Below are 24,452 nucleotides of genomic sequence, written 5' to 3'. Positions count from 1 at the left end.
CATTGGGAGAGCAGCTGGATTGGCCCCAGATAACCACTATCATCCAAAGTGTCAGAGAATGGGTCATAAGCTCAATGGCAGGACATCTGTTTGTGAGGCAGACAATCTCCAGTTCCATCCCCAGCATCTCCTGATAGGAATTGGTAAAAAACATGTCCCGTTCCACCTTGCCAGTTGTGTGCTGTTACTCTGCCTGCCCCATTGGCCCCTGAGAAGGCAGTAATGACTCCTCCGTCACCCAATGCGGGCATCAACAGACACGACTGGTTCAGACGCCATGGAAAAGTGGTAGGTTGCTTGCTCAGTCTAAGTAAGGATCGGGACCGCCTGCTGGGCTGAGTTCTGCCCAGGGGTTGCAAGGGTCATTGTTGGGTCAACTGCATCTTTGCTTGTAGCACCCGCTGTGCCTTTGACCAACGTTTTGCCTGTGCATTGCACTGATCTGAGGATTAAAGGTTTTGGTGGAAACCGTAACCTGAGTTTGAGTTCTTTATCGAGCAGGAGCCGGGGCAATTCAAAAAGGTAGGATATAATAATAATAATAATAATAATAATAATAATAATAATAATAATAATTTATTTGTACCCCGCCCACCTGGCTGGGTTTCCCCAGCCACTCTGGGCGGCTTCCACAGAAACCAAAAATACACTAAAATATCACACATTAAAAACTTCCCTGAACAGGGCTGCCTTAAGATGTCTTCTGAATGTCGGGTAGTTGTTTATCGCTTTGACATCTGATGGGAGGGCGTTCCACAGGGCGGGCGCCACTACCGAGAAGGCCCTTTGCCTGGTTCCCTGTAGCTTTGCTTCTCGCAATGAGGGAACCGCCAGAAGGCCCTCGGCGCTGGACCTCAGCGTCCGGGCAGAACGATGGGGGTGCAGACGCTCCTTCAGGTATACTGGGCCGAGGTCGTTTAAGGCTTTAAAGGTCAGCACCAACACTTTGAATTGCGCTCGGAAACGTACTGAGAGCCAATGTAGGTCTTTCAAGACTGGTGTTATATGGTCTTGGCAGCCACTCCCAGACACAAGTCTAGCTGCCGCATTCTGGATTAGTTGTAGTTTCCAGGTCACCTTCAAAGGTAGCCCCACGTAGAGCGCATTGCAGTAATCCAAGCGGAAGGTAACTAGATATTAAAAGTGCAGTGAAACCAACAATCCATGTTTTGCTAGATAGGCACATGATAGGAGCTGAAGGTCACAGAGTTTTCCTGTAAGCTTGCTAGACACTGCCAATGTGCCCTGAGTAGCTATACATTCTCCTACCTGCCTGGGGACACCTTCGTAGTCTTTCCACCTCTTTCTGCTCTGCCAGCAATGTGAGGGCATCTGCTTAGTCTGAGCATGGAGCTCAGATTTTAAGCTAGATTTAGGTATGTCTTTGTAACTGAGTGGCCATTTTAAATCTGTCTGAACAAAGCTGCTGCATCTGTTACTCTGCAACAAGTATTCTGGGTGAGTAAATGCTATTTTTACCTTTAACAAAACCATTTCTGTGATCGTAGTTTTAAGGGAGAGAAAAGGGGGACATAACAGGAAAACCCAGTCTCTCTTAAAGCATCCTGGATTAATTAAAAGGCTAAAACTAGCCAATCTAAGCTTCCCCTTTAAGCTGCAAAGGGATGGCATTTTGCTGAACTCACAAACATGAGGAAGGAAGGATAATATCTAATAAATATATCCTCTCCTAGCATTTATTCACATCCCAACAAAAAAGTGACATGAAATGTAATATGATGCAAGGGAAGCAACATGGTCTTTCTTTTTTTAAAAAAAATATATTAACAATTTCAACATAACAAAATATCAAAACATATCATATTCATTATTTCCCCCTTCCCCCCACCTCCCCATCAACCCCCCTCCCCCGAGACTTCCCTCAGCTCCTCTCTCTTATTTCTCATTATTCTCTGCATACTGTAAAATTGTATAAATCCTTATATTATCTATTTACTATGTTAACAATCAATAAATTTGTGTGTGTTTATTCAAAACCTGCCAAGGAGTCCAATTCATTTTGTTGTCTTTTAAAGTAATTTGTAAAAAGTTCCCATTCTGGCTAAACTGACATACAAACTGCGAGATAAGGACAACTGTGACTTCAAAGCAACACTGTTGTCTTTCATAGGCCTAGTTTGACGAATAGTTCAGGAGGACTTTGGCTCACTATTTTGTGACATTTTGCTTGGGCCTCCGGCTCCTCCAGACAACCTGTCATTGAGGATTAATCCTGATTTGTTTGCACAAATCTTATGCAGAGGTTAGACTACAGCCAGTCATTTTGTACTTATTTGTTTGCAGGGAGGTTGTGCGACAATGAGTATCCATCAGAATCTGATTGTGTTTGTGCATTGTCCCACTACTCATCTGTTAATTCCACATTTTCAGTGATTTCCCCCATCACTTTCCAAACTGCAAAATCTTGTTTCTTTTGAAAAATGGTTTGTGTGGTTTTTTTTTGCACTAGAGGGCGACAGAGCACTTTAATCCAATTTTATCGAATCCCTCCCTCAAAATACTCCCCTAGAGGCAGTACCCTTAATAACGCAGAGGGGGGGGGGGGAGACCCCGTGGCCCTTCCAATACTGCTGGACTACAGTTCCCAGCACCCTTGACCATTAGGCATGCTGGCCTGGACTGCTGGGAGCTGGGAATCCAAGCACAGCTGAAAGACCACAGGCTCACTAGTTCCTCATTAGAAGGAATCTCCCTACTGTGGATTTTGGATAAATAAATAAATAGCACCCCGCCCAATAGGCTGACCAAGCAAAGCAGGGACACACACACACACACACACCCTCTGCAAACGCGGATTTTATTTTGAAACATATATATATACACACACACACACACACACATATATATAGCATTGCAGTAATCGTCATGGGAAAAATCAGAACTTTCTTAGACTTCCTTACATTCCACAGTCTTCCCCATTTTTCTGTTCTATTTTTATTACTTCTCCCCACCCAACCAGGGGGCGTCCTACTAACGCAGATGGAAGCAATGCAAAAAACAACAACCCAGATTATGTCATATACCGCAAGAAATGCATGTCTTATTTAATTATTATTATTATTAAATTGTGTTACGGTTTAGTATTGCTTTCAATTCTGAATTTCATATGGGTGGGCACCATCATCTTTCCAGCGCTCGGGGCCTCTGCTGGTCCCAATCCTTCCCTGGCCACGGGTGTGTCACTAGCTGGGGAAGGGAGAAACGGGATGTTGTGTTAAGTGTGTCCCGTAATCTCGTTTAATCCTGCCAAAGCGATTCCCCGCCCCCGCCCCGAAATCCCATTGATTTAAACGGGACTCCGTCGCTGGAACCAAAGGAACCTACCGGCGTGGCCAAACTATTCCATCCTTCCTTGGGGTTGCTTTAAAAAAAATTTTTAAAACCCTTTTCCTCCCCTATTTCAAAGCAGCAGCAGCAGCAGCAACAGTGTCGTTTGTGCAATTCACCGGGGAAGGAAAGGATGAAGAAATTGCGCTAGCGGCCCCGAGGAGGGGGAGCAGGAGGAGCTGGAAACGTCCCGAAGCGAGCCAACCAAAAGACAAGTGTCGGGGCAGAAGGAAGTGACTTCCGCGCCTTCGGGTTTTCTGGAGATTACGGTAAACGCGTCTCAGTCACGTGTAATTACTGGAAGGGGGCAAAAGATGAACCCGGAGTAGCAGGAGAAAATGCGCCCTTGAGTTCCGACGAGACGGTTCCACCCCCGGGAAAGGGGAGCGCAGGATTCCCCCGGAGGGAAGCCCACCCAGAGTTTGCCTGGGTCATTTTAAAAGAAAAACACCGTAGGAGCGAGAAAGGGAGGAGGAGGAGGAGGAGGGGAGGGAACTCATCCAGCCTCCCACGCCCCCCCCTTCCAGTCCCATCCCTCGGCTCGGGGCGCGCGCACCGCGCATCGTGTCCGGTCCGGGGGTCTCCCGGGTCCCAGCCCGTCCTCCAGCAGCATGGGGATGTGCTACAGCCTCCGGCCCGGCGGGGACCACCTGCCCATCCCTTCCTACGGCAACGTGGAAGTGGAGGTGGTGGACCGCGGCGGCGAGTGTCCGGCGGCGATAGCGGTCAAGCTGAAGCAGGACATCAAGGCCAAAGAGAAAGCGGACATCAAGAGGAGCAAAAGCATCGACAAGTCGCTCAAAGCCGAGAAGAGGCAATACAAGCAGACGCACCGGCTGCTTTTGTTGGGTAAGTTCGGGGGGGCTTGGCAGTGCCAACGTGCCTGTATGTATGTGTGTGTGTCTGCGGGGCGCGGTGGGCGAGATTTTTTATTTCCCCCTGCAAGGCTGCAAATGTGGTGTCTGCCAGCAGCAAGCCGCTTTCCTGCTTTCTGTTTTTTTGCAAGAGAATCGGCGTCTTGTTCCCTCGCTTGGCGTGTCCCAGCTTTGAAAGGCTGTGTTCATAAGCGGCGGCAGCAAGCTCCCTCTACGGTCTGTATTTGGGTTTCACACTCCTAATCTGTTGTGTTTGGGTTCCTCCCCGCCTCCCCCAGCCACCCCTTCGGCGCCGTTTGGCAGAAAAGTTCTGGCTTGGAGGTTTTGTGCAAAAGGTCCTTTGGGTTGCTCTTGTTGCTCTTGTCTTTTGCTGTGGTCGACGTGGGAGTTAGTGCTGCTGCTAGTCTTTAAACCCCCGCCCCCAAAGAAACCCCCTCAGCCTCAAGATCAATGCATAGATCCCGAAGGAGCTGTCTTCTTCTCCTTGTGGCTGAAAGTTTGGAGCCAGAGATTGGTCCGCTGTTGCAACATGGTTATTCCTCCCCCTCCCCTGTCTTCAAATGATTAGTAATCTCTGCATATATATATATATAGCTGGATTTAGCAACGCAGCCGGATGATGACAGATATGCGAGGATGACTGTAGTTGTTGCTGCTTTTAAAAACCTTTCTCTGTCTTTTTCTGTAATGGGCTTAAACTGAGAGCCAAGAAACACTATCCTATTGACTCTCCTTTAGCAAAAAAGAAAGAAAGAAGAGTTTTGAGTGTTTGCATGAGAAACATGCTCTAGTTAAGTGTGCCGGAAAATCAGAGCACTGAGAGGGGGTGTCTATATGGTTGTTGTTGTTGTTGTTAAATCCACAGATGCCACAAACTTGTATTAGTAGGTTCATGTGGCTGGGGGTGAAGCTGTGGCGTCTACAACTCAGGATATGATATCGTTGTTGAGACAAAGGATAAGGGGGGTGGAATATTATAAAGCACTTTGTACTAATTTTACATTTAGTATTTAATGTGTTCTGAACCACAACAGTTGCCTACAAGAAGGGGAATTAAGCTTAATCGCTTTCATTATTTCCCAGACAGAAACAAAGGCTGATTCACGGTTGGTGTGGTTTGATAAGTGGGAGGAAGCTTCAATTATTATTTTTTTATGATACAGGTTTAGTTCTGGGGGTTTCCAGAATAAGAGAGTGCCGTTTAGAACAGGAGTGACATTGTAATATTCACAACCAGAATCGCAGGCCCTGCGATGAAAATCAGGGCATTTCTGTGTACATATTGCAACCATATTCCCACATTAAGGATTGCTGCCCCAAATCCACATTGCTGAAGTCTGTGCATTGTATTCATTTTCATCCCTGCTATAAACTATATTAGTTGTTGTTGTTTAGTCGTTTAGTCATGTCTGATTCTTCGTGACCCCATGGACCAGAGCACACCAGGCACTCCTGTCTTCCACTGCCTCCCACGGTTTGGTCAAACTCATGTTTGTAGCTTCGAGAACACTGTCCAACCATCTCGTCCTCTGTCGTCCCCTTCTCCTTGTGCCCTCCATCTTTCCCAACATCAGGGTCTTTTCCAGGGAGTCTTCTCTTCTCATGAGGTGGCCAAAGTACTGGAGCCTCAGCTTCAGGCTCTGTCCTTCCAGTGAGCCCTCAGGGCTGATTTCCTTCAGAATGGAGAGGTTTGATCTTCTTGCAGTCCATGGGACTCTCAAGAGTCTCCTCCAGCACCATAATTCAAAAGCATCAATTCTTTGGCGATCAGCCTTCTTTATGGTCCAGCTCTCACTTCCATACATCACTACTGGGAAAACCATAGCTTTAACTATTTTTTTGCAAAAAAGAAAGAAAGAAGTTTTGAGTGTTTGCAAGAGAAACATGCTCTAGTTAGGCATGCCAGCAAATCAAAGCAAATAGTAAGTGGGTCTAATTCAGTCTTTCCCCAAATAGGGGTTACCCAGTGAGCTTCACAGCTGAGTAGGGTTTGAACTCTGCTCTCCTGCGCCCGTGTCTCTAACCACTACACCATGCTGGGTGTCTCTCCAACTATATAAAAGCAAACCAGTAAAATTCTCAGCAGAACATACAAATTAACCATCCAAGGACTAGGAGAAGAGGAAGGTCCTTACCTGGCATTGAAAAGACAGATATACGTAGCTGCCCCATAGCTGAAGTACTCTAGGAAGCCAGTGCGGTGTAGTGGATAGAGTGTCTGACTAGCCACAACCTCTTAACCTACCTCACAGGGTTGTTATAGGGATTAGCCGAGGATGAGGGGATGAACCATGTACTCCTTGGAGAAAGAAGAGGAATAGAAATGTGATAAATAAGCTCTTCTGTTTACCTGCTTGAGAAAGGGGCCAGCCAGGTGGAGATGTCAGTCACCAACCTGGCTTCCAGAGATCTCCATGTGGTCACAATTGGACCCACGCCGGTCGCAAAACGCGCCTGGCGCCTGGCTAATTTCTAACGCTGATCCAATCATTGCATGGATTTCCACTTGTGCAGCAGAATGTCCTCCCCTTTTCTACCCCATGTGCCCCATAATCTGTTCTTGGGGCTCCCCTCAACCCTCTGGAGCAGATTTTGGGAAGCGCACATGCGGGAGGAAAGTCCTGTTTTGCCAGGGATCCTCCTTTCGCCGATAGGCTGCTTACATATCGGGGGGAAGCTCATGGAGTCGTGATGGTGGCGGAGGCCTGGGGGCACAGGTTTGTTTTATGATGCCCTATCTGGAATGCGGCGGGGATGACTGCCACAAGGTATCAGCTGATTCAGGATAGCGGCTAAAAATATTGCGAGCTTAAGGCTGTCTTGGCAAAAAAAATAAGATTAAAAATCAAGATAATGTATTTTGAGATGCTAAAAAGGAAAATAGATGGGATTGTGAATTGTGTTCTTTGCGCTGTGCTGATCATGGGCCTTGGGAGCGAGGGCACGGTCGTCCAATAAATTCCAGAGGCCTGTCCATAGCTTGGTGGAACAAGGTGTATTTCTTCCATTCAGGTTTTGTTTGGTAAAGTTATGCTTATTTGGCATGCCTGCTTCTGTATCAAAAGGGTTACTGGGAACGTGGCAAAGGAAAATGGCGTCCTCCTCTTGATTAGGGAGTGTGAAGAGGTTGTGGGGTTCTAACCCACAACCCTAAGATTAAGAGACCCATGCCCTACCAGCTGAGCTAATGCTTTTGCCTGGCTGGAATTTGTCTTTGCATGCCTGGATGGAGGAAAAGAGCAGACTAGACTTCTGTGCAAATGAAAGATTGCATATGTTTCTCCACTTAGCTTAGCCTCTGGCTCTGCTCACCACTGACATCAGAAGATTACCCTCCCACTTTTGAATTACCTGCACGGTTGTCCCTTCTGAGGAACCTTACAGCTACTTAAAGTTTTGCTAGAATCTTCTGTGCATCACAGCGCCGACGCAGACCCCATGTCCCATGCGTGAAACATTCTTTGTTTCTCGGTTGCTTTGCCGTGGGCTGCCACTGGCCCTTCCAGAAAGCTCTATAAAACAAGGGTGTTAAGGGCCACATTCACCCCATATATTTAAAGCACTATGATTCCAAACTCTTTGCAAGAGTTACCAGAAACCCCAGATTCAGCTGCGGCTTTCCACCTGCAGGCCACAGTGAAATGCAGGAGACCATTTCTCCTTGCCCTCCCTTCCTGGAGACGGAGCATTATGACTGTCTCACTCCTCTGTCCTATCTTTACCTTTCTCACTTCTCTTATTTTGCCAACCAAACCCTGGTGGCCATACACATTAAAGGTTTCTCCTGCTCTAGTTATCTTCTAACAAGAGCCAACCTTCCTTCCAAACAAAGAGCCACATTTTAAAAGGGTATAGGATGTCCATCAGGTCAACCAGCCAAAGGCCTGGTTAAAAAGGAATGTTTTTGCCTGGTGCCTAAGGTGTATAATGAAGGCACCAGGCAAACGTCCCTGGGGAGAGCATTCCACAGACGGGGAGCCACTGCAGAGAAGGCCCTGCTCTTGTGTTGCCACCCTCCGGACCTCTTGAGGAGGAGGCACATGAAGAAGGGCCTCAGATGATCATCTCAGGTTCTGGGTAGGTTCATATGGGAAGAGGGGGTCTTTCCATTTCTGTACTGTCTTTATATTTCTGTACTACAAAGGCCAAGGTGCTGAATCTCTTCATTTTATGCTCACAACAGCCTTGTAAGGTAGGTTAGGCTGAGCAAGAAGGAGTGCTCCAACAATCACCCAGTGAGCTTCATGGTTGGGTGGAGTTTTGAACCTTAATCTCCCCAGTCGTAGTCCAACGCTGCAGTGGGAAACCTGTGGTTCTGCAGGAGCTGTGGGACTCTCAGTTCCCCTCAGTTCTAGCAACAAGCATGGACAATTATCAGGGATAATATATTTATTTCCAATATGTATATAGCATTCAGCATTTCTAATGTAAGTTAGATTCAGAGTTGAAGAACCAGCCAGCATCATGTCATAGATGGTTGGACACAGAATAATGGTAGGAGAACCAGCTGCGGAACCCACAAAAGAGGAGAAGTCTCAGAGCCCAGGGAATGGTGATGTAAAAGCTACTTGCAGAAATCTAGTGGGATACAGTGGAATTGATGCAGTTCATTTGTATGCCACTTTCCCACATTGAGCTATGCAGACATTCAAAACATCAAAATACAGAGCATTGAAAAATGCAAATGAAAATACAAATACACAAAATACATACCAGTACATTTTTTTAAAAATGACAAAAATCTTTAGCACTCGTTTCTGTGTTAACTGGTTCCAGAAATAATCCATTAGCAACTCCAGTGACCAGAAAATCACAGGAGTAAATTGATGAAATTTGGGGTGGTATACAATTTTTTCCTTGCTGTTTTCATGAGGGATCAGAAGTGTGCATGCGCAGAAAGAGTGTGAAAGTAGCGATGCTGCCCAGTGATGTTCATCGTTGGCCACTGGTGTGAATGAAATTTAGTGTAACACGCTGGTAATAAAGTGGTACCTCGGGTCACATATGCTTCAGGTTACATACGCTTCAGGTTACAGACTCCGCTAACCCAGAAATAGTGCATCAGGTTAAGAACTTTGCTTCAGGATGAGAACAGAAATTGTGCTCTGGCGGCGCGGCGGGAGGCCCCATTAGCTAAAGTGGTGCTTCAGGTTAAGAACAGTTTCAGGTTAAGTACGGACCTCCGGAACGAACTAAGTACTTAACCTAAGGTACCACTGTATTGGTAAAAAAAGCCACAGCTCCGTACTGCAATATGAAAGAAATGTTAGCAAACAGGATGGAAACACTAGCATTGTAGCCAGGAAATCTGATTCAGTATTTCCCATGTGTGAATGTACCCCTTGTGGAGTGACTCTTTGATAAAGCCATTAATATGCCCGGAAGAGGAACTGGTATTGAGGTTGAGTGCAGACATTGAGCCAGGAAAGCCGTAGTTTGTACCTCAGGGAGGAGCTCTCTATAAATGGCAAGCAGCTTCCCTCAGCCTCAGAGCACCCCTCCCACTTCTGCAATGTGGGGGCCACAGCAGCGTCCCACGTTGTAAAGCTGCCGTAAAAGGTTGCTGAGATAATGTTTGGTGAAGTGTTCTGAGAACTCGGGGAAAATGTCATTCTAAATGCTAAGCGTTATTTGGATTAATCTAGCTTCGAGGGAAGGATCCGAAAGGGAAGTACAGAAAAGGGGAAGCCAAACGAGGAGGAGACCAAGCATGTTGAAATTACTACTCGCTGTGTTTTCTGCTGTAATAAAAAGCAGAAGAATGTGTGGGCTTGTGTTTATGTAGCTCAGATCAACTCATTTGAGCTATCCATAAAATGCAGCTTGTAGCTTTCCCTGATTTACCAGTATGTGTGAGAATGCTGGTCTAGACAGGTCATCTGTCTGACCCAGCAAGGCTCTGTTCTCATGTTCTTAAGATTCAGACACATCTTGTCCAATAGTTTCAGTGTGTTCAGCAAGGGCTGCTTCTTCAGAAATATTCTGGTTCAGTGCTACCAGCATGAAGAATGGCCCTTAACTTTCATGTTGATGTGTTTTAGGAATGGATTAGTCATGTGTTATCAGCCCAGTTCATGCATGCTCCTTCCTGCTCCTTCCATGTTATTCTCTCCCTGCTTAAAAAGCCACATCTGTGGACTGAATTCTGTAATCGACTTAAGAAGCTAACTTGTAAGGAACTCTGAGGGGTCTGAGTTGCAGGATGGGAATGTGGTTTACATTTGGAGCTTTTTTTGAAACAATTCGTTTCTATTTACTTAAACCCGTCTGTGGTTTGAAATTCTTCCTCGGTTGTTTCTTCTTCTTCTTCTTCTTCTTCTTCTTCTTCTTCTTCTTCTTCTTCTTCTTCTTCTTCTTCTTCTCTCCATCTGGCAATTCCCTGCTCTGTGGGATCCACATAGCTAATTAAAAAGAAATAAGTGGCTCTTGTGTCTTATCAGCATCATCAGATTGCTGAGCTGTCTCGGGTCATTTGGTGAGTGACTTTGGAAAGCACGCTGAAAATCAGTAGCCACAGGTCAGGGGGGGTGAGAGCTGGGGTCCAAAGACATCCAGAGGGAATCGTACAATTAGAAGGAACCACGAGGGTCAACCCCCTGCAGTGCAGGAAACTTTTGCCCAGTGTTGGGCTCAAAGCCACAACTCTGAGATTAAGAATCTCATGCTGTACTGTACTAACTGAGCTCATAGCTTTCTTCCCCCAGGTTTAGGGTCAATGCCAGTTCTGTGCTTTCTCAGATTAGAATGCCAGTTCAGTGTATTGATTTAAGAATCTTTCCTTCTGAGAACCAGACATGCGCTGCTCAGAAGTTGAAAAGAAAACTGCAAAATGATCCTTGAGGGGTAGGCAAAGAAAGAAAGAAGGCGAGGAGGTGAGAGCAGACAACACAGGTCTGGGGAAAAATACAAGGAATGCAAGTCAGGCACTATTTTGGGAGAGGTTTAGGAACTCCCTTCGGGTTTTCCCTGGATCCTTTAAAACCTGATTCGGTAGTTAATATTGGGTTTTCACTGGAGCAAGCAGCAGACCTAAAAGAAAAATAAGAGTTTTCAGACCTGGGATAAGAGATTGGTACAGATTTCAGTGAATATGGATCAAAAGAAAGTGCGGATGAGCCCTAAGTCATTGCAGTCAGAGTGTCCTCACCCAGAGCAATAGCTCCCTGTGTTTTACTAAGTGGAAAATATGTCTTTATTTTCCTTTCCTTTCCGCCAAAATCATAGTAGAGTCATACCTTGGAAGTCGAATGGAATCCGTACCGGAAGTCGGTTCGACTTCCAAAACGGTCAGAAACCAAAGCGCGGCTTCTGATTGGCTGCAGGAAGCTCCTGCGGCCAATCGGAAGCCGTGGAAGCCCTGTCAGACGTTCGGGTTCTAAAGAATGTTTGCAAACTGGAACACTCAATTCCAGGTTTGCAGCATTTGAGGGCCAAAATGTCCGAGTACCAAGGCGTTTGGGATCCAAGGTATGACTGTACACACACACACAACCACACACAGCACACATCAATCACTTAAATAAGAAGGCCGCCTTTCATCAGTGTTCCAAGGGTGGATCAGGTGCATAAGTCAGTGTGGTGTAGTGGTTAAGAGCCAGTGTGGTGTAGTGGTTAAGAGCGGTGGACTCGTAATCTGGGGAACCGGGTTCGCTTCCCCGCTCCTCCACATGCAGGTGCTGGGTGACCTTGGGCCAGTCACACTTCTCTGAAGTCTCTCAGCCCCACTCACCTCACAGAGTGTTTGTTGTGGAGGAGGAAGGGAAAGGAGATTGTTAGCCGCTTTGAGACTCCTTAAAGGGAGTGAAAGGCGGGATATCAAATCCAAACTCCATAAGTCGTGACTCAAGACCAGGTGCATAAGTCGTGACTCAAGTAAGAAACCCCAGTCAATAGAGGACAATTGGAATAAGAATCCACAGAAGGCAAATCAAGGAGATCAGCCTCTGTGTGGAAACATAGGAACCCTTATTCTGACTCGGACCATTGTTTTCTGTGTAACTCAGCACTGTCCACACTGAGTAGCAATGGCTCTCTGGTATTTCCCGCATGGCTGTCTCCCAGTCTCACCTGGCTTGAGCCTGACACTTCCGGCTTGCAAGGCAGCTGCTTTGCCACATTGCTGGCCACCTTTGCCCGCACGCACAGTTTCTCAGTGTTGCAGGTTGCCCTCCTTCCTACTTCACTGTGATTGGGGTCTCCTGGTGGTTCAGAAAAGGAGCAGGTTTCACAACAGTGCTTTCTTGCACTTATGAAACCACTTTTAAAAAAAGGAAAAGATTTGTAATGTGGGTTCTTTGTGGTCCTTTTTATTGGCAATGAGTTTGGGACCCACAGTCCTGCCTAGTCTGTCCAAAGCAGAGCTGAGAACTATGAGGAAATGGATCAGAAATGAAAAGCGAGGTCATTATATACGTCTACGGTGAGTCGGCGTGTTCTAAATTTGGAGCATTGCAGGCAATTGTGTGTTTGCTCTGCCAAACGAGGAGCATTTAGTAGGGATGGGACAAAAATAGGGCAATTAGAATAGATTAGTCTGCACAAAAATGCTTAAGCTTCTAAAACTGGGGCCGGGAGCCTGTGGCCTGGCAGTTGGACTCCAGATCCCATCACCAGTGACAGACTTGGGTACTATGACGCCCTGTGCAAGGCCAAAATTTGATGTTCACCCAGTCTTCTCCCTGCCCTCCCAAAGGCAGGTAAACAGGAGCCCGTGTGACAGGGTCTTGGAGCCTTCTTCCCAAAGCTGGGAAAGCTCAGAATAGGACTCTAGGACTCTAATGTAAGATGTGCCATGAAGGGTATTTGCATAGTTCTAACATTAAGGCCCATAGCTCAGTGGCAGAGCATCTGCTTCTCATGTGCACAAGGTCACAGGTTCAATCCCTGCCATCTCCAGATAGGGCTGGGAATGCCCCACTCATCTGAAATTATTATTATTATTATTATTATTATTATTATTATTATTATTATTATTAGAAACCCTGGAGTGCAGCTGCTAGTCAGTGAAGACAGTGCTGAGCTAGATGGGCCAGTTGAGTCGATATAAGCTGCCTTTCTCTGTTCCTGTACATGGGGGGAAATGCAACCTTCCAAACTGATTTTTTGGAATAAAAGCAACTTGGGTAAGGTTGATTAATTTGCCATTTAAATTTCTGTGGCATACCTGGAGTTCCTTAAGAGAGTTCTTGCCCCGCTCTGTACCTTGGCACCCCCATGGGGGGGGGGTCATTAGGAAGACCAATTTGGCTGGGCCTCTCAGTGTCCTACCTTTCGCACTAGGATTAAACCCACAATAGAATAGCCCAATAGATTGTAAGCTGCCACTACTCACCATAACTCAGCTAAAAGACCAGAGGCAGGTTCAGATTCCTCTTGAATCAAACTGCACCAGCTATGCTTTAAACCATGGGTAGGCAAGCTAAGGCCCGGGGGCCGGATCCAGCCCAGTCGCCTTCTAAATCCAGCCCACGGACGGTTCAGGAATCAGCATGTTTTTACATGAGTAGAATATTTCCTTTTATATAAAATGCATCTCAGGGTTATTTATGAGGCATAGGAATTCGTTCATATATTTTTTTTTCAAAATTTAGTCCGGCCCCCCACAAGGCCTGAGGCACAGTGGACCAGCCCCCCGCTGAAAAAGTTTGCTGACCCCTGTTTAAACCTTTGATTTGATTTATTGACAATATATACAGAACATGGTATTGCCATAGCTGTCAACCTTCCCTATTTTTGCGGGAAATTCCCTTATTCCAGCACCATTTCCTGCCGCTTCCCGCTGCTATCCCGGATTGTTAGATATCCCGTAGACTGTCCCCGGGACAGGTGAGGCTGTTGATCCCTTATTTTCAAATCTGAAAGTTGACAGCTATGGGTATTGCCATCACTTTAAATCAAAGGTGGTTCTAGCTTCCGAACTGGTGCTGACTACAGTGGTACCTCAGGTTAAGTACTTAATTCTTTCCGGAGGTCCTTTCTTAACCTGAAACTGTTCTTAACCTGAAGCACCACTTTAGCTAATGGGGCCTCCTGCTGCTGCCATGCCGCTGGAGTACGATTTCTGTTCTCATCCTGAAGCAGAGTTCTTAACCTGAAGCACTATTTCTGGGTTAGCGGAGTCTGTAACCTGAAGCGTATGTAACCCGAGGTACCACTGTACTAGCATGTAGAGAGATAGCATCTCTTATGTACAAGCTGCAAGACTAGGTAAGCTTGGGATGAGAAACACCGCTTTCTGCTCTCCCTGACTGACTGAATAGTGCAGATCTAGGCTAAACATTGTTTTAGATATTTCCTGTGAAATTGACAAATCGCTTAAACCGCATCAGGATGTTGGCAGGCATGAGACAAAGGTCGCAGAGGTCAGCCTTGATTACCCCTTAAGGAAGGGTTGACGGGGAGCAAAACCAGGCACCTCAGGGTGCAACAAAAAGTCAAACTTAAACATTTGAGGAGTTTAATTTAATCCGACACTTCCCAAGGCAACCCAAAACAATTTACAACCAGTAGGCCAAACAAGCAAAAAAACCACATAGATATATTAAAAATAGGGGAGGGGACCCCTCAAAAACATCCCACCCACTTCTCAAAGGCCACAGATAGTTAAAGGTCAAAGGCCTGGTTATAGAGGAAAGTTTTTGCCCGGTGTTATGTACTGAAGTTCTCTCACCCTGGGACAGCAGGGGGATACTGTAGATAGTTCAGGTCCACATATGCAAATAAGGGATCGAAAGTGACATTCAGTGATTGGATAGTTACAGAAAATGGTTACTGTTGCGTTCTAGTGGAGCTCTATATAAGCAGGCTAGCTGAACCCTTCAGTTCAGTTCTGTTCTGGCCTGTGAATAAACAAGAGCTGTTTAACACCCGGCATCTTAAGATATATAATGAAGGTGCCAGGCAGGCCTCCCTAGGGAGAGCATTCCACAAATAGGGAGCCGCCATAGAAAAGGCCTGTTCTCACGTTGCTGCCTTCTGGACCTCTCATGGGGGAGGCACACGAAGAAGGGCATCAGATGATGATCGCAGGGTCCAGGTCAGTTCCTATGCAAAGAAGCAGATATTGGATGAGTTTTGTTATTTTTGCATGGTTTATGCTGTAGTTTATTGCTTATTTCTTTTTGTACTGTGAGCTTTTTAAAAAAGATGAGCAGTGCCCAGAAAAGTGGCTTCCTTATTTATTCATTTATTTACTCATAAGAGCATTTCTAAATTGCCAAGTCATTAAAAAAACAAAAACCCAAACTCATAAGACATCGTAAAGTTATGCAACTGTAAAATACCAAACAAATGACCCAACACTGAATCAAATTAATTCTCTAAAAATGCTTGGCGAAACAGACAAGTTTTCGGCAGAGTTGTGGGTGCCTGTGATTTCAGCGAGACTGAGAACAGTCTTCTAGAGTACTTGTTCCATTACACCAGAAACCTTAATTTGTACTAAACGCCTTCGTTTGCGTAGAAACTGAATCAATATGTGATAACTGTCAGACAGTCAGGAGATGATCACAGGGATCTGGTTGCTGTATAATCAGATCTGGCAAGGCAGTCCTTCAGGTAACGTGGTCCTGGGTTGTTTAGGGCTAGTTCTCTACACTAACAGTAGTACCTTGAATTTAGTTCAGCAACATACTGGCATCCAGTATGTTGATACAGAGATGCTTCGCCCAAAAGCCAGTGTTATGTACTGAGTTGAATAGGATCCAAAATGTAGCAGTCTGATTGGTCTTAGAACAATAGGCTCCAGAATGCAGCAGTCTGATTGGTTCACAGGAGCCACCCAATCCAGCTCCAGGTGGAAGTGAATCCGCGACCTGATTGGCCTACAGGAGAATCCTGGAATTAGCCTATCACGTGGGGCCTATTGTGTAAATAATGTATATAAAGCAGACATTCTGGGGGAACTTCCAGTTCTCCTCACCACTATGAGCTGAATAAAGAGCATGAAATCCACTCTCTACTCCGAATATATTCCAGCCAGACTGTAGCATTCTGCATTATAAAATAAATGTGATATTGCTGGTGCCTCTTCCTTGAGTTTGGACAATGGATGGCAGAATAATAGCAGTGAATTCCAGAACCTGCTTTTAGAATAAGGCGGTTTTTTAGAGCATTTTTTGTTTATAGAGTGCTGCTAGATCAGTCCAAGGATCAAGGGTCACAGCTATTGGTTTGCGCGTTACCTCAACATTTGTGTGGCACAATCCGCCAGCCATTTCTTCCTTGTTCTTTGTTCAGCTGAAATATATTCTCCCTGAGCCACCCACCATTGTAATGAGCGGATTGGGTTGTTACTTGTTGCTGTGCAACCATAATGGTTTAATATATGGCTGCTGAGTTTGTCGGTTTAACATCTGCTTGCCCAATAGCCAAACTAGAGGTAGACAATCTGTCAACCCAGGTTATGGTCACATAGCAGGACTGGGAAATATGCAACAACAAAACTGGAATTTAAAAAATGTTTGAAGCCTATTTTAATGGGTTCTGCTGTGGATTAAAACCACCATTTTACCCCTCAGTGTTCGTCTAAGTCCACTTTACTTAAACTTCTGCTCTTGTTTAAAACAGGTACTTTTTCCTGTCAGTGAATCTCCATTCTCACTGGATTCAGTTTTTTCCCTTTTCTATTCCTAAGCTGCCTCATATGAGAGAGATCAAGAATGCGGAGCCCTCAAACATTCCATAGTACATTCATACAGTGAAGGCATTTTCTACAAACTTCCACCATTGTTTTAACCCCCCACCTTTCCCCTCTCAATGTCCCACCCATGCTATGGCCTCTATTGTTGTGTAACCTGGGTTCACTTTTGCTCCCCCAGCCCACCATGACTTCATGCAAACCCAGGATTGTAATGAGGTGTTACAAATCCTCTGGGGGTTGCACGGTGATATCCTTACATTTTTATTATATAGAGAGAAAAGTTTAAAGGGAAACGCAACAGGAAGTTTTTGAAAAACAGATTTCCTTTTTACTTTAGCATTTCAATAATTTGTTTTTGTTTGTGTATATAAAGAAAACCTAATTTCTAAAAGGCACTAAGAAACACACAATTTTTCAAAAATTTTTTTGCTGTTTGCTCTGTTTGTTTGCTTAAATACATTGTAATTATACACTGTGATAATTGTTTTCATAATTTTCTCTACACCTCCGTTGAATCTTTGGGGGAAGGGCAGCTGCAAAATGTTAAATAAACCAAGAAACAAAGAAATATATTATGAATAGATAAATATAGAAGAGCTTTGTGGAAAAGGGAAATTCTGCGAGTGGTTTCATGTACATCTCAATTCATGTGACTACTGTGTCGGCTTAGGAAAGAAAAGCAACCTGATAAGTTCTGTACTCTGCCACATGCAGTTAAAAATATTATTTGAAATATAAACTTCCTTGTCTGTAGACTAGCTCTTTGCACCACGTTACAACAGCACAAAAGTCACTTCTCCTGCCTTCGCCCTCTAAGTACACTTCAACACTGCTCCATCCTGAAAATTATACAGGGCATGTGTCTTAAATGTTTACTTTGACTCCATGCCTGGGACCAAGTTCCATGTCTTTCCAAGGAAGTTCTCTAAGAAGACGCTCAACAAGAACCCGAACCTTGCTGAGCAGAGTTAGGTTTGAGAAAAGAAAAGGGACTGGAGCATATGGTTGGGGGATGCTCAGTCATTTTTTGTAACTGAATCCTCCCTTACTCGTGCAGAGTAAATGTGTGCTTACACAGGAAGAAAAATCGCTTTGCATAATACTTATGTGGTTGATCTCCTTTCCTGTTGCTAAAAAGCTAATGATGGACTAGCTATGAACTGCTCCATTGCCAAGACATTTCCATTAATTCCAGTGGAGCAACAAATATGTAAGATGCAATTTTATCAAACTTCCCAATGGTAAGGGTTGTTCAACAGTGGAACAGCCTGCCTCAGGAGGTGGCCAATTCTGCTTCGCTGGAGCGAAGATGTTGGTGGGCCATCTGTCAGGGATCCTGTAAATGAATCCAGCATTGCGGATGCTGCACTGAGCAACAGGTTGGAGGGAATGATCTTCAAGATTCCATCAAACTCTGAAACGCCACAATTCTTTGACATATCTAGCTCATCTAACTAGCAGCCTAACCACAACCCCTTTTCTGTGTTCATTGAGAGGCATGGCAGACACACAAGGGCGGCCGTCTACAAACCAAGCAAAAACTACAGTTCTCCCATATGAACCTGCCCAGGCTTTGAGATCTTTGCGTGAGCCTCTTCTCTCAGTCCCGATACCCTCACAGGCATATTTGATGGGGACATAGGAGAGGGCCTTTTTGGTGGCTGCTCCCAGACGTCGGAACTCCCCTCCTAGAGAGGATAGACTGGTTCCCTTTTGGTTGTCCTTCCTCTGGCAGGTGAAGACCTTTATTCTGCTTTGGGGAACTCACTATTTTTAAAGGAAAGGGCTTCTTAGAATGCTGTGCTGATTTTACTATCAAGGTTTTAATAGCTTTGCTTTAATAGCATTTTCATTCAATTGTAGCTGAATTATTTTGAAACTATTTCCCCCCCAGCTTTCTGTGTTTTATTCATGGGAGGCTTAATTTTATTTTTAGCCTTGTTGAGTCTGGAAAAAAGGCAGAAAAAAGAGGTATAACAACAACAACAACAACAACAACAACAACAACAACAACAACAACAACAACAACAACATTATTTGGAGACTGGCATAGATTGCCATTGCTAGGTTCACTTTCCACCTCCTTATCTCCTTCGCCCTAATCCTGCCCCTCCTTTGGCTGCATGAAGTTGCTGGGGAGTGGATTATGGGGATATCCAAAGACTTCCAAATCAGCTCACTCTATGAAACATTGGAAGGAATCCCGAGTAAACCTTTTCTAGCAGGCGAACTTTTCCCTCTCTAGCAGGAGGTCATGTTATTTGGAACCCAGAATTGCATTTTCAGGGAGGAGGGCGGATGGCTGCCCTTAGCATTCCTTCCCGATTGCAAATCACGGCAGATCTGAATGAGCTGGGTAAAACCTGCTATGGGATCCGGCATTTTCCCTTGTGATTTTTGGTAGCTTCTGTCTCTAACAATGTGGTGGCAATAATACGGCAAGTCAGATTATTTCTCCTTTCGTTTTCCCCACAGCAGCTATAAACTGGCTGCATTGTTCCGTGAACAGCAGCCTAATCATTCAGAATATGCCTTATATGCACCTCAAATCTTCCACTGCTCCCTCAAAATATTGCATAGTTAGTGCACGCAGAGACGCGCTGGCAAATCAATAGTACAGTGGTACCTTGGGTTACATACGCTTCAGGTTACATATGCTTCAGGTTACAGACTCCGCTAACCCAGAAATAGTACCTCGGGTTAAGAACTCTGCTTCAGGATGAGAACAGAAATCGTGCACCGGCAGCGGGAGGCCCCATTAGCTAAAGTGGTACCTCAGGTTAAGTACAGTTTCAGGTTAAGAACGGACCTCCGGAACGAATTAAGTACTTAACCTGAGGTAACTCTGTACTGAACTCCACATAACCATGAGAGGGCAAGATAAAGTTCACCCACAAGCCTGTTATGCAAGGACAAAGACTTGCACAAGGAAACTTCCCCTTGTTTCCTGCATGAGCCCAATGGCCTCCTCACATCTTCTCTGGAGGGCTGGGGGAAACCCCAGAACAGATTCAGTGGGTGCCCAGGGTGGAGGAGGGGGTTCTGTTGCACAAGCTTAAAGGAGCAAGCTATTTAGCAGTTGGACAGTCTGATTTAAATGAAATGGGGGGTGGTCTGATTTGGGGAGCTGGCCAAGTGCAGAATAAAGGGGGAAATGCAGTGAGACCCAGAGTTAGGCTTGCCATACACCAGGAAAATTCCTGACATATCCTGGTTTTTGGGTGTCCAAGAATTGTAGAGTTGGAAGGGATCACAAGGGTCATCTAGTCCAACCCCCTGCAATGCAGGAATCTTTTGCCCAACGTGGGGCTGGAACCCACGATCCTGAGATTTGAGTCTCATGCTCTACCGACTGAGCTATGTCCTGCTTGTGTTGAAGAAGGGGGGGGAAATCCATAAATGATTGACTAGCCAAGAAATTATAGGAAAAAGAATATATAAGTCAGACTGTGCTCAGTTTGTATTACTGATACCCTTGTGGTTGACATTATTCCCCAGGAACAAAGCATTCTTATTCCTCTGCCCTTGCCCCTGCTCCTGGAGCCCGTACAAACCCGCCTTGCGGTGGTTCATTTTTGACAACTGTAGCCCAAGGCGATGCAAATCTTGTCTCAAATCAATTCGCCACACATTTCTCAAATCATGACACTTCATAAGATCTCGGATTCCCCCTACGGGGCAACCTTTTGAATAAGGCAGTGATCCAGAGCAAAGGGGTGAATAAGAGCAATGCATTGATGAGTTCCTAAAAGGAGTCTCTGTTTACTTTGGGGCAAACAGAAGTTGCAGTTCCGCCTCAGTCAAAGGATGCACACCAGAGTCTTCTGCACAGCCATAAAAATGTCTCCCTCCCCTTGCCGTTGCCAAAGGCTCTTGAGATCATCACAGTCCATGGGCTGAACTACAACTCCCAATGAACAACAACTCCTAGCATCCCATGCATGTTGACTAGGGCTGATGGTAGTCCAGCAATATCTGCAGCGCCGCAGACAAGTCTGTTCTTCTCGGTCTTCTGGATATGGTGCCATTTCCCGGAAGAACACAGACCTGAGACAGAAAGGGGTTGCCAGAAAGGCCTCCCGTCAACTTGGCTGGGAGGTGGTGATTAGCAAAATGAGGACCCCGTGAGAAATCCAGCCTTTGAGGGGGGCAACGGCTTTCCAAACTGCCAGCCCTGAGGCGAAAGAAGTTCATGAAGGGAGCTGAATTTGTGGCAACGGGTTTCCTTGCAAGGCATGCCAAAGCAAAGAGTGTGTGCGTCTCTCTCTCTCTCTGTCTCTCTCTCTCTCTCTCTCTCTGTGTGTGTGTGTAGCTGTGCACACACCTTAGATGTAAAGCACCAAGAATCCTGGGAATTGTGGCCTGTTAATTTCTGTAGCCAGGAATTGTAGCTCTGTAAAGGGTAAACGACAGGATTTTTTGGGTGGCTGGGGGGGAAAGACATGTACCGTATTTTTTGCTCGATAAGACTCACCTTTTCCCTCCTAAAAAGTAAGGGGAAATGTGTGTGCGTCTTATGGAGCGAATGCAGGCTGCACAGCTATCCCAGAAGCCAAAACAGCAAGAGAGTTCGCTGCACAGTGATCCCTCTTGCTCTTCTGGCTTCTGGGATTCAGAATTTTTTTCTCTCTTGTTTTCCTCCTCCAAAAACTAGGTGCTTCTTATGGTCTGGTGTGTCTTATAGAGCGAAAAATACAGTACTTTAAATGTGCCTTAAATGTACAGGTGGATGTGCAGCCTGTGTCAGGGGCAGCATTAGAAGTTGGCATCATTGGGCACCTGGCAATGTTCACAACCCAGTGTAGGGCTCAGTGCCTGTCCCTGGAGCCTCCTGGCATTGCCGCTTGCCACTCCTTCACCAAGGGAGAACAGTAAAAAGGCAGACCCGTCACCTCTAGGATGCGCTCTCTCTGGGAGATATAGTAGCTGCCATGGTCTCTCCTTCTGCTCCCAAATAAGTGGACAGAGCTGTAGCTCAGTGGAAGAACATCTGCTGGGCATGTAGAAGGTCCCAGGCTCAGTCCCCGGCATCTCCAGGTAAGGCTGAGAAAGATTTCTGCCTGAAACAGTGCAAAGCTTCTGTCAGTCACTGTAGACAATTTTGGGCTAGAAGATAGACCAGCCTAAGGCAGTTTCCTGGGTTGTTAATGGCCAGCAGTGACTGGACAAGGTGGGGGTACAGCAAGTCCGTTCAGGGAGGGGCCTCCACTCAAAGCATCTTTCCCAATTCAGACCTGGGCCAGCCTGCAGTTGGCATAGGGACCAAGTCTAGCTCACCTCCCACCAAGGCCACCTTGATGTTGTGTCAGGAGCCGGAGTCAGGTGTAGGTCAGTGGTGGGGGGAAAAACCCCACTGTGTCAATGAAGTTAACTCTGTATTCACAGAAACCAAAAACAGCAACTCTTCCCAATGAGGCAGTTGTGAGGAACGAAAGTCCTCAGCAGCCTAAGTCCCCTCCTCTCCAGGGTTTTCCCCCAAGCGATCGGAGACTGCATCTGTGTTGCAACCATTCTCTCCTCTGCTGTTTTCATTTCTCTGCCTCATCGCTGCCTCCTGGATCCCCTCCTCTCCAGCCTCTGAGTCTGAACTGCCCTCTGTCACAGCCTCTTCCCACTCACTAAACCCTGTTCCCTCTTCACCTCCTCTTCCCAGTGCTGAATATCCCAGTTTCGGTAATGCTCTGCTGAGTCCTTGCCTTGCTGACACGTAACAGAGCAGGCTGAGGTGTGGCAAATCATTTGCCCACTGTATTTGGGGTGGGGCGGGGGATTCCATCTTCTAGGGGAATGAATCCTTTCCTCTGTTAATTTTGTGAGAATCCCCTTTTTGCATTTCTGTTTGAGTGGCTATAAAACACAAGTCATTTTTGTTTGGTGGATTATTCTCAGATAGCATCAAATTTTCCACTGGGCCTCCTTGCAGAGTGCTTCCTCGGCTGCCGTTTTAAAACTTTTATTATCGATTGTAAAAGCCAAATAAACTTTTTAAGGTTGGCGTTCGGTCCTGCTCTGATTGTAATCATAACAATGCTAATATATTTCTTTTTAAAACTTGCGATAAACATTGAACCTTTTCCTTGTGAAAATAGTGTTTGGATTTATGGTCAGATGATCTCTGGGTGAATGCCACGCAGTGCAGATAAAGGCATGCAGTCTGACTTCTCCTTTCCCCCGAGGTGTTCAAGCCAGTGTATATAGTTCCCTCCCTCTCCATTTTAACCTTACAACAATCCTATGAGGTAGGCTAGGCCCAGAAACTGTGGCTGGCTCAAGGTCGCCCAGTGAGCTTTGTTGCTGAGCTGGGATTTGAACCCTTCTCTTCCATGCCCTAGTCCAACACACTAACCACTACACAGTGCTGCTGCAAGTATGTCTTTAGGCATATTGATCAAATAGCATCTGAACTAACAGCTGCAGCCAAGGATCCCTGGAACCAGGAAAGCAGGGCGGGCCTCCACTTCATTTACATACCAAAATTATATTGGCCTTGCACTTCAACGCCATACATTCTCCCACAAGGAATCCTGGGAATTAGAGGTGCTCTGCTAAAATACAGTGGTACCTCGGGTTAAGTACTTAATTCGTTCCGGAAGTCCGTTCTTAACCTGGAACTGTTCTTAACCTGAAGCAACACTTTAGCTAATGGGGCCTCCCGCTGCTGCCGCGCCGCTGCACGATTTCTGTTCTCATCCTGAAGCAAAGTCCTTAACCCAAGGTACTATTTCAGGGTTAGCGGAGTCTGTAACCTGAAGCGTCTGTAACCCGAAGTACCACTGTAGCTGTGCTTCACAGAACTACATTTTCCATAGTCACTGGGGAGGGGGAATGGGTGCTTAGACTAGTTTTACCTACAGTGTACCTATGGAAGTGGGGTTCCCCCCTAATGCGGCATGTTTACTCTGCCTCTAACACCCCTCTGGAATGTAGGGTACAAATGGGGAGCTATCTACTTCCAGATGTTGCTGGACAACAGCTCCTGTCAGTCCCTGATGGGATTCACTGGTCAGGGATGTTGGGATTTGTAGTCCAGTGCAGGGCTGCAGATTTCCCCTGCATGTCTGTTGTTAAGGCATCGCTGGAGACATTTGTGGTGGCATTCTGACCCACCTGTTGCTGTTGCAATCTATGTAGCGGCCCAGAGCGCTTGCAGGCTCACGGAGAACAGGCGGACAGGTATTGTCCCCACTCTCCTCCTCTCTACAGTGGTACCTCAGGTTACAGACACTTCAGGTGACAGACCCCGCTAACCCAGAAATAGTACCTCCGGTTAAGAACTTTGATTCGGGATGAGAACAGAAATCGTGTGGTGGCAGCGGGAGGCCCCATTAGCAAAAGTGTCACCTCAGGTTAAGAATAGTTTCAGGTTAAGAACGGATCTCCAGAATGAATTAAGTTCTTAACCCGAGGTACCACTGTATCTCACTCTTGGGTTGTGGGCCCAGTGATACATACTCTGGATACCGGGCCCCTAGGGGCAGGTTCCCTGCGTCCCTGCCAAGAGTGCTCTGCTGAAGTCTCTCATATAAGTGAATTACTGCTATCAAATGGGGTACACTCTAGTGAAAGAGGAGCAGGAGAGGAAGTGTGGC

The 24,452-nt window shown here is 46.0% G+C and overlaps 2 protein-coding genes across 3 annotated transcripts in view; one reads left to right on the top strand and one right to left on the bottom strand.

Moving 5' to 3' along the window:
• LOC309372749 (piezo-type mechanosensitive ion channel component 2-like) overlaps positions 1-6,803 on the bottom strand; it is an 87,229-nt gene extending 80,426 nt beyond the window's left edge. The window contains exon 1 of the mRNA XM_081916575.1: positions 6,574-6,803. The gene's annotated coding sequence lies outside the window, so the exon portion shown is untranslated. The remainder of the gene's footprint in view (positions 1-6,573) is intronic.
• Positions 3,592-24,452, top strand: part of GNAS (GNAS complex locus) — a 172,064-nt gene continuing 151,203 nt past the window's right edge. Inside the window, exon 1 of one of the 2 annotated variants that reach the window (XM_081917106.1) lies at positions 3,592-4,197. In XM_081917106.1, coding sequence (XP_081773232.1) covers positions 3,960-4,197 — 238 coding nt within the window. In that variant the 5' untranslated portion in view covers positions 3,592-3,959. The remainder of the gene's footprint in view (positions 4,198-24,452) is intronic. The other variant, XM_081917107.1, reaches the window with a different exon arrangement.

Source organism: Podarcis melisellensis, assembly GCF_964234715.1.
Source record: "Podarcis melisellensis genome assembly, chromosome: 6".
Taxonomy (NCBI): domain Eukaryota; kingdom Metazoa; phylum Chordata; class Lepidosauria; order Squamata; family Lacertidae; genus Podarcis; species Podarcis melisellensis.
Note: the sequence above shows the minus strand (reverse complement) of the source record. Positions and strands in the feature narration are given on the sequence as shown.